The sequence below is a fragment of the Salvia splendens genome, chromosome 6, assembly GCF_004379255.2.
Source record: "Salvia splendens isolate huo1 chromosome 6, SspV2, whole genome shotgun sequence".
NCBI lineage: Eukaryota > Viridiplantae > Streptophyta > Magnoliopsida > Lamiales > Lamiaceae > Salvia > Salvia splendens.
In genome coordinates this window covers 35,494,744-35,510,459 of record NC_056037.1, presented here as the reverse complement: position 1 = coordinate 35,510,459, position 15,716 = coordinate 35,494,744, and the positions used below count along the sequence as shown (strand labels likewise).

General features: G+C 38.3%; 2 protein-coding genes across 2 annotated transcripts; both read right to left on the bottom strand.

The window, feature by feature from the left end:
- Positions 1–235: 235 nt before the first annotated feature.
- On the bottom strand, positions 236–8,043 carry LOC121807397 (E3 ubiquitin ligase PQT3-like). Its single transcript, XM_042207612.1, has 15 exons — positions 7,072–8,043; positions 6,141–6,252; positions 5,716–5,797; positions 5,416–5,582; positions 5,228–5,301; positions 4,957–5,022; positions 4,715–4,871; positions 4,493–4,641; positions 4,182–4,346; positions 3,715–4,008; positions 2,816–2,857; positions 1,979–2,228; positions 1,735–1,851; positions 1,501–1,573; positions 236–1,005 (listed from the first exon to the last, which is right to left on the bottom strand). The coding sequence occupies exons 1-15, from the start codon at positions 7,232–7,234 to the stop codon at positions 394–396; spliced, it is 2,523 nt and encodes an 840-aa protein (XP_042063546.1). The 5' UTR covers positions 7,235–8,043; the 3' UTR covers positions 236–393.
- A 1,353-nt stretch (positions 8,044–9,396) lies between these two features.
- LOC121807399 (vesicle-associated protein 1-2-like) lies at positions 9,397–12,887 on the bottom strand. Its single transcript, XM_042207613.1, has 7 exons — positions 12,626–12,887; positions 12,465–12,535; positions 12,304–12,385; positions 11,732–11,847; positions 10,621–10,767; positions 10,327–10,404; positions 9,397–9,781 (listed from the first exon to the last, which is right to left on the bottom strand). The coding sequence occupies exons 1-7, from the start codon at positions 12,837–12,839 to the stop codon at positions 9,674–9,676; spliced, it is 816 nt and encodes a 271-aa protein (XP_042063547.1). The 5' UTR covers positions 12,840–12,887; the 3' UTR covers positions 9,397–9,673.
- Between the last annotated feature and the right edge of the window lie 2,829 nt (positions 12,888–15,716).

The following is a 15,716-nucleotide window of genomic DNA, read 5'->3' as shown; positions in this document are numbered from 1 at the left end:
TTTGCGGGCTATGGTTTACTCTTTCAAGTTGTGATTTTTAGGGGCCATAAATTTACGACTTTAGTCCTATAAAATTGTCAGGCTATTCGGATGAATATGTGATTTTTATGGTGTTGTAGGAGGCGCTAAGGTGAGATGAAGATTTTTTTTAAAATTTATATAATTATCAAAACGAGTCAATAGACCAGGATACAAAGAAGATAGCAAAGCAGAATCAGGAGATGAGACTTAAAAATGATTATAAAACATGCTCATTTCATTAAATGGCAACAGAGAAAACCCAGTCGCAAACCATCATTATTTTGTTATTACATTATCAAACCAAGCAGAATTAAAGCGCTTCGAAATAGAGTGTCCAATTAAGCCTCCGTCAGTCACCTCCGCCGACGACAGTTACCTACGCTTGCTCCTCTCCCTCTCTCTCTCCCTCGACCCTCTAGAGTGGCGGTGCTCCTCCACCGGAGCAGCAGGCGGGGGCGACGAGGTGTACCTCGATGGCCGCCTCTTGAAATGCCTCTCATCATCACTGCTGTTGTGATCCACAGAGACAGCAGAGCTACCGCCTTTTCTCGATCCAGTAGCTACCCTGTGCTCTTCTTCATGCTGTCCGTTCGATGTTCGGTGACTCGTAGAACTGGCAGCTGCTATATCGGATGAAGAGAGCTTTCTTTTCTTGGTAGCTGCTTCGCCACCAGCAGGGAAGCTGATGCGGGAGAACACACTGGCCTTTTGCTTCTTGTCAGCCGCAGCGGCTGCTGCCTGAGATAACGCTTCCGTGGGGGACTGCGAGCGGCGGAGGTGGCTGCTGCTGCTGCGGTGGTGATCCTTGTCACCGTGGGGCTCTTCGTAATACTTGTCGCGGTTGGTTTCTTCATGATGGCGCTGGTGGTGGTCATCATGTTCGTAGTCAGACTTCCTCTTGGAAGACGGACGAGGGAGCTCAGGGTCCCGGGAAGAGTGACGGTTGCGACTTGGAGGGTGGTGGTCGACACCGGGTGTCAATCTCTGAACAGAGAAACGCACTATGAATCCACATAATTTCGACTAATCTAACCAACTTTGCTTAGGGTCTTAGAGGTCATTGAAAAACTTGCTTATACATATTGCTGAAAACGAAATGGATACAATCAAAATACTCGGTTTCTCTCTCTCGAAGCATGCGCTTGATGAACAGAAATTTTCACGAAGAATTTCCACCTCTTCGTATACAACAATGCAAAAACATCGATTTATCGGAGGTGATGCTAAAAAATGAAGAATGCGAGATCTTTCTTTTCTCAGTCTTTCTTTTTTACTTCGGTCTTTCAGCAATCGACATACGCATGAGCAGGAAGAGAAGAAATGCAACCAAACACTAACTATTCTAAGCAGCAAACCACATTCAAAATAAATAGGAAACAGCAAACTGAAACAAATATAACCTCCGCAGATATAAAAGCCGACCTGCATCAAGAGACAAGTATAATAAAATAAGAATAACGGAACTATAAAAATACATACAGATTTGGATCTCGAAGCAACATTGACTATACTGCTCCCTTCTCTTCCATATTCCCCATCTTTAGAAAATTCCCTATATCAAAGGCAAAAGAAAAACACAAGCCTGTAAGATCAGATCAGATCAGAGCAATTGATATAATTATCAAATCAGCTCAATAATCCATATAGTAGGTCAACAGTAAACACTGTAGAACGAAAGTGTGTGTATATAATATCAAGAGAGAGGCTGCTTACCTTTCCTCGCGTTTCTCCATATCACGCTTTCTCTTTAGATCAGCTTTTCGAGCTTCAAATTCCTCTCTACTCATGACAGGTGGGGGAGCATTGTATCCTACTAACTCAGAAAGGTCCCTGGAACAATAAAACAAATGAATCACAAACGCAATAATCAAAAACCAACAACTAACAGTAACCAATCAGTCACTTAGAAATACATCAAACACTATACCCTAGTTACATAAACTAAACCATACCATACCTTTGTGGGCCGTATGGAAGAATACCACCATGTCCTGAAAATGGATCAAATGGCGAAAACCCCCCAAACTGAAAATCCATAGGATTTACTCCATAACCCCCATAGGGCATAGGACCAGCACCATAAGGCATAAACCCATCAAAACCAGGTTGCATGCCATTCCAGCAAGGATTAAAAGCAGCAGGACCCATATTCATCATGTAATTCTCGGGAGGAAGGGCTGGGCCAGTTTGCCACTGCATCTCGGCAGCTGCAGGGCATTCCCAAATTTCAAATTTATATAAACAAAACTAAATCAGATTAAACCAACAGATGGCTCTCATCAATCATGCTGTATTCCATGTCAGGTCACAAGAATGCAAAAGAAAATTTTGTGCCATTTGTGCTGACCAGGCATGAATGCAACTTGGCACATAACAAACTAAACATGATCTTACGAATAAAAGTTAATTATGAAGCAGAGAAGGAAATTATTCGTATATTAAACACCATCACTCAGGAGGATACTATATGACTGTAAGACTATAAGTTGAATATCATATAATGTTCCAAAGAGTACAACTGAACCTTAAAAATTTAATCCTAGAAGAAAAAAATGATAAGTTATGCACTGATGAATCTGGCTTAATTTGTTTCCAGGCAAAATGCAGAAGGAAAAGAGCAAACTTAGCCAAGCACAGAATAGAAAATTTCCATATAACAAGAGAACAGTCAAACGTTTAGTTCATTTCCTTTTTGCTTGACCAAACACCCTATAGATCAAATATCATTGAAACCTCAGATCAGCAACCAAACTTTGCGAAAAACAACAGTAAGAAAATTTCGATAAGAACATACCACCAGGTGCTGTGCGAATTTTCTTCTTTTTCTTCTTCCGGCCTGTGAAACCACAAACAAATTACATTTCATAACCTTCATACATGAGACAGTCCAGAAGCAAATCTTGCACCTAAGGCTTATAAGGCCTACGGAAATATGACCTCAGCAGAATGCTCATTAAAGCAGCAGTAACAGATTGATTCTGTTTCTTTTTGTACAGAAAATCATGCCCTGTTAATCAAAGCCATATGAGAGACTAGAAATAATTTTAGGAAGTAATGCAGGAGTCAGGACGTTGCAATAGCACAGTGACCAATGACCATGATAAAAGTAGAGAACCTCACAATCAGCTCTAGAAGCTTCAGTCCAGCACCGGGGGCAGTTTGGCATAAATCATGGTTTAAAGGGGCATTTCTGAGGCACCTTGGTGCAAAATCACATCTGAGGCAGTGCCTCCCCTGATGTGAATGTGGGCGCATGCATCAGCCCAGCTGCAGCGCACTAAGGTGATAGCCTCATGTTTAGGGTCTGAAGTTCCCATTTTCCAGTTTTGGGACTTTTGGAGGCTTGAAATGAATGGGCTTTCATGTTTAAACCTCAATTTTTAAAAAAGCGTCAATTTGAAGCGGTCCCCATAAAAGGGAAATGCAACCCTACATAGTGATTCTTCTAAAGAATATTGCTCCTCTCACCTATTTAATTATTAGACTTAATTTGGGGTTTTAAATACTTATAACTAGCTCTGAACTTATTATTTTATGTGTTTCATATATTTGCTTTTTTTGTCTTTTATATGTTAGTTATGATTTACATGTGTTTTTATGATTTATGCCACATACCACCTCGAGGCTTATAATCAACTTTTAAAACCTTAGCATAAAAAATTACACATAGCAAGTTATATATATCTCGTTTACCTGCTTCTCCAGACATTGGTTTCTGCACCTCTTCATCAGCCAGAGGTGCACTTCCTTGCGATGCTGCTTCCTTAACTGTTCTCAAGTCCTGTGTTGTTTCTGAAGCATCAGGCACTTTTAAAGCTACCCCATTCTCTGATTTCGAGGGAAGGATTGCAGGCTTATTTTCTTCAACGGTTTCAACAACAACTGGAACTTCCTGCCTCTGAAATGGTGGTGCAGGCACTTGTCCTTTTGAGGCAGCAGATTGTGTGGGGGATGGAACATTAGCTTGTGGATTCCGAGACTCCATGTCTGAACCACAAAAAGTAAAGATTGAGGATGGTTGTAAGTAAACCACATTGATAGCACACTAGATATCCAAGCTGAAAGATGTTCATCGCATATTTGTGACTGTGCATTATGTGTGAGAGAGAGACAAAGAGAGAGAAAAGAACAAATGAACAAAGACTATATAAGGGACATACCTTGGGCTTGAAAAGCACTGCCACCATTTTCAGCACTATTGTTATTGGATTCCAAAATCCGGTTAATTGTATCTCTAACGGTCTTGTTGGGCAAAAGATCATCTGCGAGAATACTTGTCGCCCCACATTCACACATTGATCTCGCCATAATGTACTCACGTATGCCTATGGAGAAGTAAGGTACATGAAAAGTGAGGACTTTAAACAAATTTGAGGAGAATCATGGTATTCTATCAAGAATTTGACAAGAAACCCTCATTCTGTATGCAAAATTGCATTAATATGATGTGGACAGTAAAGCACATCCTTACATTTATCACAAAAGCTCTTCAAACAACACTTGCTTGCCAGGACGGCATCTTTCATTACTTCTTGACATAAAGGACAATGCAGCTCTTTTGGAAGATCGCCAATTGGTCGTGTGGATGGCATTCCCTCAATCTCTTTCTCAAAAGCAGCCCTAAAAGGAATCACTGATGAGAAAATATGGATCATGCAAAAACAGATAAATTGAGTTAGTAAAGACGGATTACTCATTTGGCTTCAAAGTTGCTGCAAGCCCACTCGCCATTGCATAAGAACCATCAGGGGTTGCAACCAACATTGATTTTGGAATTCCCGTGGCAGGTTTGACCCTTCTGATGTCAAAATTGGGATCTCCATTTGTAGGGCAATGCTGGATAAAATGCCCTGCATGAATGAATTTCGGCTGTATAAAATACTTCTTTTCAATTTAGATATATATATATTCCACCTTCCTAGAAAAAGAACATACCAGGCACTTTGCACCTGTGACATATGTACCCTTGTGGTGGTGTTTTCTTCTCAAATCCACCTCGGCCTGGAAATGAGACCATTAAGTTTTAGAAAAATAATCATAGACAACAAACACAATGGAAGAAAGTCGATACATTAACTCCTGAAATAGCTAAAAGTACACTATAAAAGGAAAATAACGATGATCTTATAGATGATTTAAAACAACCAATGAGATAAATAATTAGATATTAGCAGTCCAGTTACACATTAAAGGAAAAGAGAATCACCAAAACCACCACGTCCACCCGGCATCCGGCCACCTCGTACAAAACCTCTACCACTAAAACCATCTGAAGGTTGTCTGCAAAAGATGAAGTTACAAAAATTAAGCCCCAATAGCCAGAAACTGAGAACAAATTGGCTTCAAATTAGCCATCACCCATAAGATAAATGATAAGCCAGAACAACTTCTCACCGCTGCCAATCTAATGCTGGAGTGTCAATTAAAGCTTTAATCTTGTTCTCCTCATCCTCTTTGCTAACAAAAGTAGCATCTTGAACTGGGATGCTAGGTGGGACAGGGGTAGTTTCAGGCATAGCATAAAGATCATTTCCGAATTCATCCCATTCTAAATCTTCACCCTACAACAAGCAAGGAAATATTGATACAGTCGCACCACTAAAAACTGACATGGAAATCCTTCCATGTCAAGATTCCCAGTTGCATACTCAGAAGGTGGTAAGAATATTCCAGGACTAATGAATAAAACCTTACATATTTCACATAAGACTGATCTGCTACAGCAAAGCTATCCTTTACAGCATGAACATCTTCAGAATTATGGTCAACATTCAACCTACAGGATGCGTACAAATACACAAAGCAAGCATTAAAAAATGCTGTAAATGCTGGGAGGGTAAGGCTACTATTTGTTTAATTTTTTTTGTGTGAAGTTGTGAACCCTTTCCATCTCTGCATGGATGCCTTTGTGTCAAACAGATAAATAAAAAGGTCCCAACAAAATCACCAAAATTAGTGAATATTAACAAATATACAAAAAACAAACCAAAGCTGGCCATACGAAGTTTTGGAGAACATCAACAAGCATCTCAAATCGATGTTTAACATTTGGTGGCTACACAAATCTTTGATCTCACAAGTAAAAAAGTTGACAAAGCTTAAAAGGAATGAGACAATACTCTTCTTGCTCGCTAACAGGTGCAGTAACTATGGGCTTGCGTGGCCTTCCAGGTACTCGGCGTATTAAAACTGAAGTATTTTTGGGAATTAACATTCCTTCATCGAGGTACTCTGAAATTACAAAACAATGAGATGTGTATAAACCCCACAAAACCACCACATAAACACAACCAAAGAGAAAGTATAATTAACACCATGGAAAGTCATCACATCAGCCCCATTATCCCAATCAACCCATAATATAGCACCATCCCAATTACAGTACTGATCTTAAAAAATCAGGTGAGAAAATTTTCACCCTAGAAAACAGAATGTTCTCCGTGCACGGTAACTATTACAGGTTTAAATATTTAGTATATATGCAGCATTAAAATACTATAAACCCAATTTTCTTGCTGGTTCTTTTATTCGGACATTCAAGAGAAACAGTCGAGCTTTGTCCTTTATATATATACATGTGTGAGTGTGTGAGGTCTGTCAAGCTTCTAATAAACTTACAGCTACTAACACCTGTTTTATAATGCAACAATCTCCAACATGCCATTTGAACACTACATCATTTAATAACTAATAGAACAGCATGAAAATTATTAAAGATCTCATTTTATATTAGAGAATCAATACCATAACTTCCAACAATTTCAAAATAAATAAATTATTGTTCGTGCACCAAACAAATAACAATAAGAACACTCGATATGAGTCAACTTTCTTCAAAGTACCAATCTCATAACAACTACAACACAATTAAAACGCCACCCAGCTTCCAAACAACTGACTTTATCAATTAATCACAAACCAACATCATATTACACAAAGCAAACTCAAATATGTGCTCTATACAAAGACAGGAATGGAAAATTGAATATAAGCCTATGTTTCACTTAAAAGATTTATTTGAACAACATTCTGCAAAGAATCAAAACCAACCTTCATTGGTCTGGGCGTTGGTGACTATGAGGTCAAAATCAGTACCACCCAAATGCTTTAATTCAAATATTTTTTCTTTCAAGTTTCCCACTGAAATAAAATGGCCGTCCATCGCAACTGAATCATAATCTTTTGCACTTTTAAATTTATAGTAAACAGCCATATTTCGTTATGGTTTCGCCTTTCTTTGTATATGTTCTCCCTCTATTTCAGAGAGAAACAACACAAACAGAAATATAGGCTGTCAAATAATACAAAATGAAAGCCCTCGCATTCAACTTCAAAATTGAAAAGGGGAAACAATAACAGTAGTACAACGGAAACTCAATAAGTTCTTTTTTTTCTTCTCTGCAATTACTCAGAAATATTAATCAAACCGACTAAGTGATGGCCTTCTAATCCTTCAGCCACTCAAAAACGCCAAAGTCAGCGGCGACGCCTTTTACACTTGGATCAATGGATAAATTATCCGGATCCCAATCCAAAACACCTCCAAACGACCGGAGATAGGAGAGGTCGAGGAAAACCACCAAAAATCCCTTTCCTCAGAAGAAGACGACGATATCTCCGAGCTGCCGCTGCCTCGAACCGTTATCTCGTAAGCAGTTCTTCGTATTGATGTCCTCGAACGAATTCTAGCTCCGCATACACGAAAGTCCGCCAATTGTACAATTCGATCGCCGAAATGAAACGGATTAGGGTTGAGCCGCCTTAATCAACAGCACGGGGAGGTAATTAGGGTTGAGCTGCCTTAATCAAACTGCGCCACCATCGATGAAAATCAACGAATTAAATCGGATATCTGATCGGAGAGCAATCTATCAACGGATGACGGAATCGAAATCGTTAATGAGATCCGCGAGAGGTCGGGAATTAGGGCTGAGAGAATGCGGCTGATGAAAATACGCTGAGACGAAATAATATCTGTGGGGCGTTTCTTCAGGCCGAAAACGATGTCGTTAGAGGAACGGATATCCTATCAACATATTTCTATTTTTGGATGTCTCACCTAGGTTAGCGTATTAATCAAACATTAGGAGCACCACTCTCAACATTATTGATTATATAATTATTTAAAATTTATATATAAGAGATCGAAATTTTTTTTTAGAAAACAATAGTCTTAAAGGTAGTAGTGCTATATATTGTACTACTACACTATTGTGATTAATATTTGATCCATCATCTAAATTCATATAGTAAATTATTAATATTCCCCTCCTCCTTCGTAGTTGACTCATTTTTCTATTTCAGAAAGTTTTCTTGTAATTGAGTCATTTTCATATATAATAATAACATTTTTCTCTTTCTTACTTTAGTTTCTATTACTTTATTCTCTCTATTTTTTTCTCTCTCTTACTTTTTTATCACTCAAAATCTATTTCTTAAACTACGTGTAAAAAAGTTTCACTTCAACTATGAGGAAAAGAGAGTATATATTTTTAATTTAATTCATTTCACATTAAGATATTACTCCCTCCGTCCCCAAAGAATATGCAATTTGGGTTCGACACGGGTTCTAATACAAAATTGGCAAAGTAAGAGAGAGGTCCCAACTCATTAGAGAGAACATAGTTTCTAAAATTGGAAAGTGCATATTCTTGTGGGATGAATTAAAAATGAAAAAAATGCGTATTCTTGTGGGACAGAGAGTATATGTTATTTATTATTTGAGCTGGTTGTTAGTTTAATATAGTAAATAATTTCTTTTTTCAAAGAGTGTAAATAGTTTCGAAATAACCATATATATCAAAATAAATTTCAATTAGTTAGTTCTTCACGGTACTGGTACATGTCCAAATCAATCGATGACTCGCTGCTCTCTTCGTAGTGCACAGGTCGTGCGCTCAGGATGTGGTTTTGCATGATTCGTGCATCGCCCACGGCATTTTGATGGTGGCTAGGTTTGGGCGCACGGGTTATGCGCCGCTTGTGTTGGTCGACATAGTCCGTGCGACCCTATTTTATGTCTTACTCTAATTTCACATCTTTTCATCCAAGTATTATTCCTTGCAAGTGCTTTTATCCTTCAAAACTTAAACAAGCTCGTAAACTAGAAGTCAGATTTCTTTTGAATGCATGTAATTGTTTTCTTTACATCAACTTTTGTAGATCAGCCGCGTTCCCATAATTACAAACTTGTAGTGGCATACCATACTAATTTAGTAATTTACTTGTATAAGCCAGTTCACTTAACAAAATTTTAAGGAGTTTTTTATAGTGATGATAATGATCAGTTGAGGAACCAAAAAAAAAACTTTCTTAAAATAAACCTCATTCTACACCCCAAATTGTCAACAAAAGATATTCACACCACAAAAGACATGATTCAACTGATACTCCATAATCAATCTTTCTTGTTTTCATCAAAGCTATATTTTGATGGAACAAACAATCGACATGATACAAATTCGAAGACACTTTTAAAAAATGCACACAGCTAATGTATTATCCAAGTTTTTTAAAAAAATGGAAGAATGCTATTACAGCACTGTCTGTCAACATCTAAATAAGACCTATAATCACAAAGCTTAACAGCTTATAGCATATGAATAAAAAACAAGGTATTTCGGAAGATCGATTCTACTCTGCATAAATGCGGTCATGTGCTTTTGAAAAGGTATCCCATAACAAGACCTACCACGCCAATAATGATAACCAGGGCGATGGATACCCCTGAACGTTTCTTGCCATCGCGCTTCAACACATCCTATACAAAAAAACTTTATTGGATAAGCGAGTGTACATTAGAGATGAATGTGGCAGCAGCAAATGGAAGGATAGAATGAGAGAGCAAAGAACAGAAAATGCAGCAGTTATAAGGCTTAATTGGATCAAAACTAAAACAGGTATGGTACGTTCACGCGCCAAATTGTTGGAGAAAGAATGTGGTTTTCTCTACAGGCACACAACATATGCTCAAACTAAACTATATTGCTTGGCAAATCAAATGTAGAGCAGAAAGCCCTATTAGAATGCAGGGGATAGACGTCTTCTATCATTATATTTGCAGTTTGCAGATCTGAAGGGAATGAAATAGCCATCAAGTCTAGAAATTTAGTAATCTTTTTCGTAACCAGCTACCTTCAACAGTTTAGGAGAGGAATGTTTGAGGTTCAATAATACATTCCAGCACTTAAACAAGGCAAACATAATTAAAAGAGGCGAATTAATAGCGCAGTGAGGTTAGCCAAACAAGTATGCCTGATTATGCTATGTTTGTGTCAAACAATTTCAGTGTTTAGAATAACTGACCAATTCCTGACGAATTTTGTTCCCCTGTTGAACTGCAGCAGCTTTTTCCTCGGTCAATTTTGAAGTAAGAGAGTTTGCCTGAGAAATAAAATAATTAAAAGACTTGGTGTAATAGATTCAGCGTACATCTCTTTGGTGTATCTAGCTACGTTGATCTAAATAAACAGAAAATTATGTGCTCCAGAAAGCAATAGGATGAGAATATGTTCAAGGACAGAACATGAAGTGCCATAAGTGGTATAAGATGTAAAGAAACTATCATAAAAACATAAATTTAGCTATATTGATACGAACTTCACTGCCGCTGTTATCCATTGTGTTGGTGCAAGGTGAAAAGCCCCCCTCATCTGCTTCCTCAGCAACTGGAGATGGCGGTTGGTGTGGTGAGATATACACAACCTTCAACTTGCACTCTTCCACCTTTCCTTCATCCTTATTGAACTACAAAAACAAGACATTAAAATTTAACTACACAATCTTCAGCACAAAGTCTACCACAATCACCAAACCAAGATAGTTACACTGGTTCAGTCCATGTGGAGTTCATAGTCGAGAAATTCCAACCTCGCCTTTCCCATAAAGAACATCTAGTGTAACTAACTTGGCCAAAATCTTTCAAAGTCTCCAGTCATTTTCCTCACATATTGTAACCAGACAATTTAACAATAAATGTATATCAGTTTTACATCCAATTCTTGCCTAAATAATAATTAGCTTGCAGCAGCCGCAGAAGTGGTTCTTCTACAATCTCATAAACAAAACATTCACTTCTATCCTTTCAGGCATAAACCCATGATTCAAATCTTGCCTTTTATCAATCACTAAGGTAAATATAAATAATATGATCAAAGTTTTGAACCTTATCTACAATTATGTACCCTACGTCCCATAAAAAGATGAACTTACGAATGGGTACGAGTTTTAAGAAATCTAATATTGTTTGTATTGTGAATGTAGAAATGGTACAACTTTAGTGTTGTTTGTATTAGGAGTGGAGAAAGGGTCTCATTTTAAAGATATTTTTATGTAAGGGGATTGTAAATACAAGTGGTAGTAAGTAAGGATATTATTATTATAACACTCTGTAGTTGGAAAGTGTGCAAAAAAGAAAAAAAATTGTTCATGCCTTTCTATGGGACGGACAAGAAAGAAAATTGTTAATGTTTATATGGGAATGTGAGCATTTCTATTGTAAGTAGCCCTTCATCCTATTTTAGCCAAAGCACCTAACAGCACAAATCCTTAAAAATACGAGTTTGAGTAACTTTATGTTGTTCATTTCAAGAAGGCATTTGGCTCATGCATTTATCATCGAAATTTGATCACTCCACAAATAGTTGACAACCCCTTTTAAGCTCAAGCCATTTGAAAAATATAATAGATGAGCATTTAATTAGAGACAAACCATTTCAGCAGTGATGTCTTTTGGACTTGTACCAGCGGGCGCAATTACACTCTGAAGCAAAAATTTGTCCTTGCATTGCATTTCTGTTGGAAGTTCCTTTTGTGCTTGCATTGTAACTACGATAAGAGAAGAGACACACACATCACAATTTGAAAATGTAGCCTCTTCGAATAGAAAACATTGACATAGATGATATTCAATTTCATCAGTCTTAATTAAAATGAAACATAAATGATCTACAAAATGCAAGCTTGCTTTTCTGATCTGAGCTCCTACTTAACATGCTTACGAATATCCAATTTGCCCTTCACGAAAATTCGTAATAACACCCTTTCCGTTACACCTTGATTTTGAAAATGAACTCATCCAAAACTCAAGTAGCCAAACTTTATGCTCCACATTAGAATAAACAGAATACCATTCCCTGATCAACCACCATGCCTGCCTAATTTATCATGACTTTTGAAGGAACACATTAATTCCCAAAATATTAATTTCAAGCACAATAGCAAGGAATTAGGGGCAAAACGATCCCAGTGTTTAAACACTATGAAACTAAGCAATGCAATTACCAACAATATCACATGTGGAACGGGGCAAAACGATCCCAGTGTTTGGCCGAACACAATATTTCTTCGGATTCGTGGTCTTAATCTGAAACACCAAAAAAAGTAAGATCGAGCAATTAGGAAGAATGAATTCGCCATAAATTCAGATCTAGTGACAATTTCACCTTGAAAGCGACATGACTTTCAGTCTTATTCGACACTTGCAGAGAACAAGATATCTGCTTCTTCAACTCAACTAATCAACCCAACGAAAACGAAAAATCATCAAAACAAAACACAAAAATGAACACGACTAAACGATTGCGGATTGAGAGAGCAAACTCACATGGAAATTTCATCTCCACCGGATCGACGTTGAGAAATTCTCCGGTACTCATTTTGTGGGTTTCAAAAAGTGAAGCGACAAAAACAAATTGTGAGCTGAAACTGTTGCTAAAAACATATACGTACAAGATTACAAAAAATTTGGAGGTGATCCGCAATTCACTGAGAGTGAGGTTGAGGAGGGAAATGAGACTGAGATAGTGGTTGAATTTCATTTGAATCCAATCATTTCTACAAATTACAAAACAAATTAGTAGTAATTCTTTTTCTAATATGATCCTAATTGTCTTAACTACTAGTATTATATATGCTTAAATTGTAGGAACCATAAAATTTGGCTATCAAATTCTTATTTTGTTCTGTAGTTTAAAAATGGCCCTCCACGATCGACATGTCCCGCTCTCCCAGTTCGATCGAACGATGCCTATGGCCTGCCATCGAATTGATCTCCTCACTACTGTTGATATTTCAGTGAAGATCCCGACTATTGTATCGACATGTGCCAAGAACAACCTAATACTACTATTTTTGTAGTATTATTTCTGTTTGTTTTATTATCACTAAAAAAACATGTAAACTCCTGTTTGTTTTATTATCACTACAAAAAAAAACGTGCGTTTACCTAGCACCGAGATGCTAGAAAAAACCCAAAAGTGCTAGGAAAAATAGAGGTTTCCAAGCAGATAGGGTGCTAGCTATTTGCTTCCTCGGAATTATTCTCGAGCACTTTTCCAAGCAAAACTCTAGTTATTCCGAGCACCCGAAACGCCCTCGGAAACATGGTCGACTCCTTTATGGGATGTTCGAGCACTAGAAGTGCTCGGAATTTCCAAGCCCTATCACCGGCATTCTCTTCCTAGCACTTGCGTGTGCTCGGAATAATGCGATTCGAAAATCTTAGCACAAGGACAGTTCGGCCATGTAATATTCCGAGCATATAAGTGCTCGGAATTATATGATTTTTTCATATTTTTCATTATTTTTTTATTATTCCAACTTCATTTTAAACTGTTAATTCAATGAAATTAAAATGACATTAAACTAAAAATAGGATAAAATAAACGAATTAAAAGAATAAAATAAACAAATTAAAATGCCCAACGGATTGCGAGAATTAAATTGTTTCACAGAGTCATGAGTTCAAAATGGTCAAGTCTATATCTATATCTATATCTATATCTATAATTCACCAAAAATTAAAAACTAACTCCATAGTTGCTAACTACTACTGGTCTTATTGTTAACAACCATGATTTATGTAATGTTTGATGTTAACCGCTTTGATTTCAATGTAAAGTGAGGAAATTAGAATAATATATATGCTTATTGTTTACATGGTTTATGCTTAATACTTCAGAAGAATCCTAAGAAGAATCAGGGCATGGCGTTGGATAAAAAAAACTACTTGTTAAATTAAAGTCTCATTTTTTGTTGTCAATGTCATTAAATCCCTTATGATAAACAAGTTCAAAGCACTCAAGTAAATGGGATTTGGACCAATTCTCTATTACACCGTCAATTATATTCCCTATGATACGTTTGAATGAAGTTGATGCAGAGATTTCCAAGAGGACAAAATTGGTAGCCAAAACTTCTATTTTAACTTTAATTGAAATAATACATATTGTTCTATTTATAGTTGGTGGATGAAGCCATTACATTTTTTCTAAAACTTTCTAACTAAATTTTTCACTAAGAACTCTAAATTTTTCACTAAGAACTACTATATTTAGAACATTTTTCGTAACTGTAAAAAGTAGAGGACCTCGTTGTGGAGCCTCTTCGGGAGCTTCTCGATTCGGTGCAAGGCCGCAAATGACGGAATTGAACCGCCGAAGCATTAGCTCTCACGCGATGGTGTCAATTTCTTCACCCCACTGCCGGCGAAGAACGAAGAGATATTAGAGCATCTGCAATGGTGGACGGACGATGCCCGTCCGTCCGTGCCGCTGGCAATGACGAGCTCCACTGCCGCTGGCACGGCGCTGCTCGATGCATCGAGCACGTTCGTGCCAGCGAGCAGCTGACGTGGCGGCACGCGATTGGGAAACGTTGCCTTTGAATTATTATTATTTTAATTAAAAATCGGTTTTTAATTTAAAAAACCGATTAAAAATAAAAAAATTCAACTTCCAAAAAAAAATATCTATTTTTTACCGTTTTCCATCATTTTTTTTTTTTTTTATTTTTTCCCCCAAAAAATATACATTTTCATCTATAAATACCCCACTTTCAAACCAAAAAATTCACCACACACTACACAATTCTCATATACACTCTCTAATTTCCATTCTCATTCTCATCTTCATTCTCTCATATCCATTCTCAATCTTTCTTCCACTCCTACAACATAACAATGTCCTGCCAAGGCGATGACCCCCCGCCCTCCCACGGTTGGAACCCCGAATGGTTCGGTTCACAACCGTTTCCTAGTCCGGAAACGGAATATTCGGCCACTCCTCAAACCCAAAGTTCGAGCGTTCCGGGTGGCTACCGGCTATACCCAATCGAAGACCAAGGTGCCCCCGAAGGGCAATACGGGTGGACACCGGAGCCTAGGCCGACCGCTCTCTCCCAAACTCCGACTCCTCCTACTCGCGGTGTTCGCACACCGTACACTCCAGCGGAGATGGATAAATTGTTCACGGCGTACTTGGAAATCTCCGAAGATCCGGTGGTTGGCACGAACCAATCCGGCGATCACTTTTGGTGGCGCATCGCTCGCCGGCACAATGAAAACCGGCCTCCGGGAACAATCGAGCGCAACGAGAGTATGGTGCGCAACGCCATCTACCGAGCCAACTATGAAATTGGCAAGTTCAATGGTTATTTCCTCCGGTGCTCATCATTGCCGCGTTGAGCACCTACCAATCCATGAACTACAAGTGGTTCAAGTACCTCAACGTTTGGCAGGAGACGCGGACGCACCCGAAGTATATGGGAGGCGTAACATCCTCCTCTAGCGGCTCCTCCAAACGGTCAAGGTTGGTATCCCTATCCGACGCCGGCTCCGAAGAAGTGGCTAGCCAACTCGCCGGAGCCAACTTGGGTAGCCCCGACGCCGGCCCGAGCGGTTCCCAACGCCGACCACA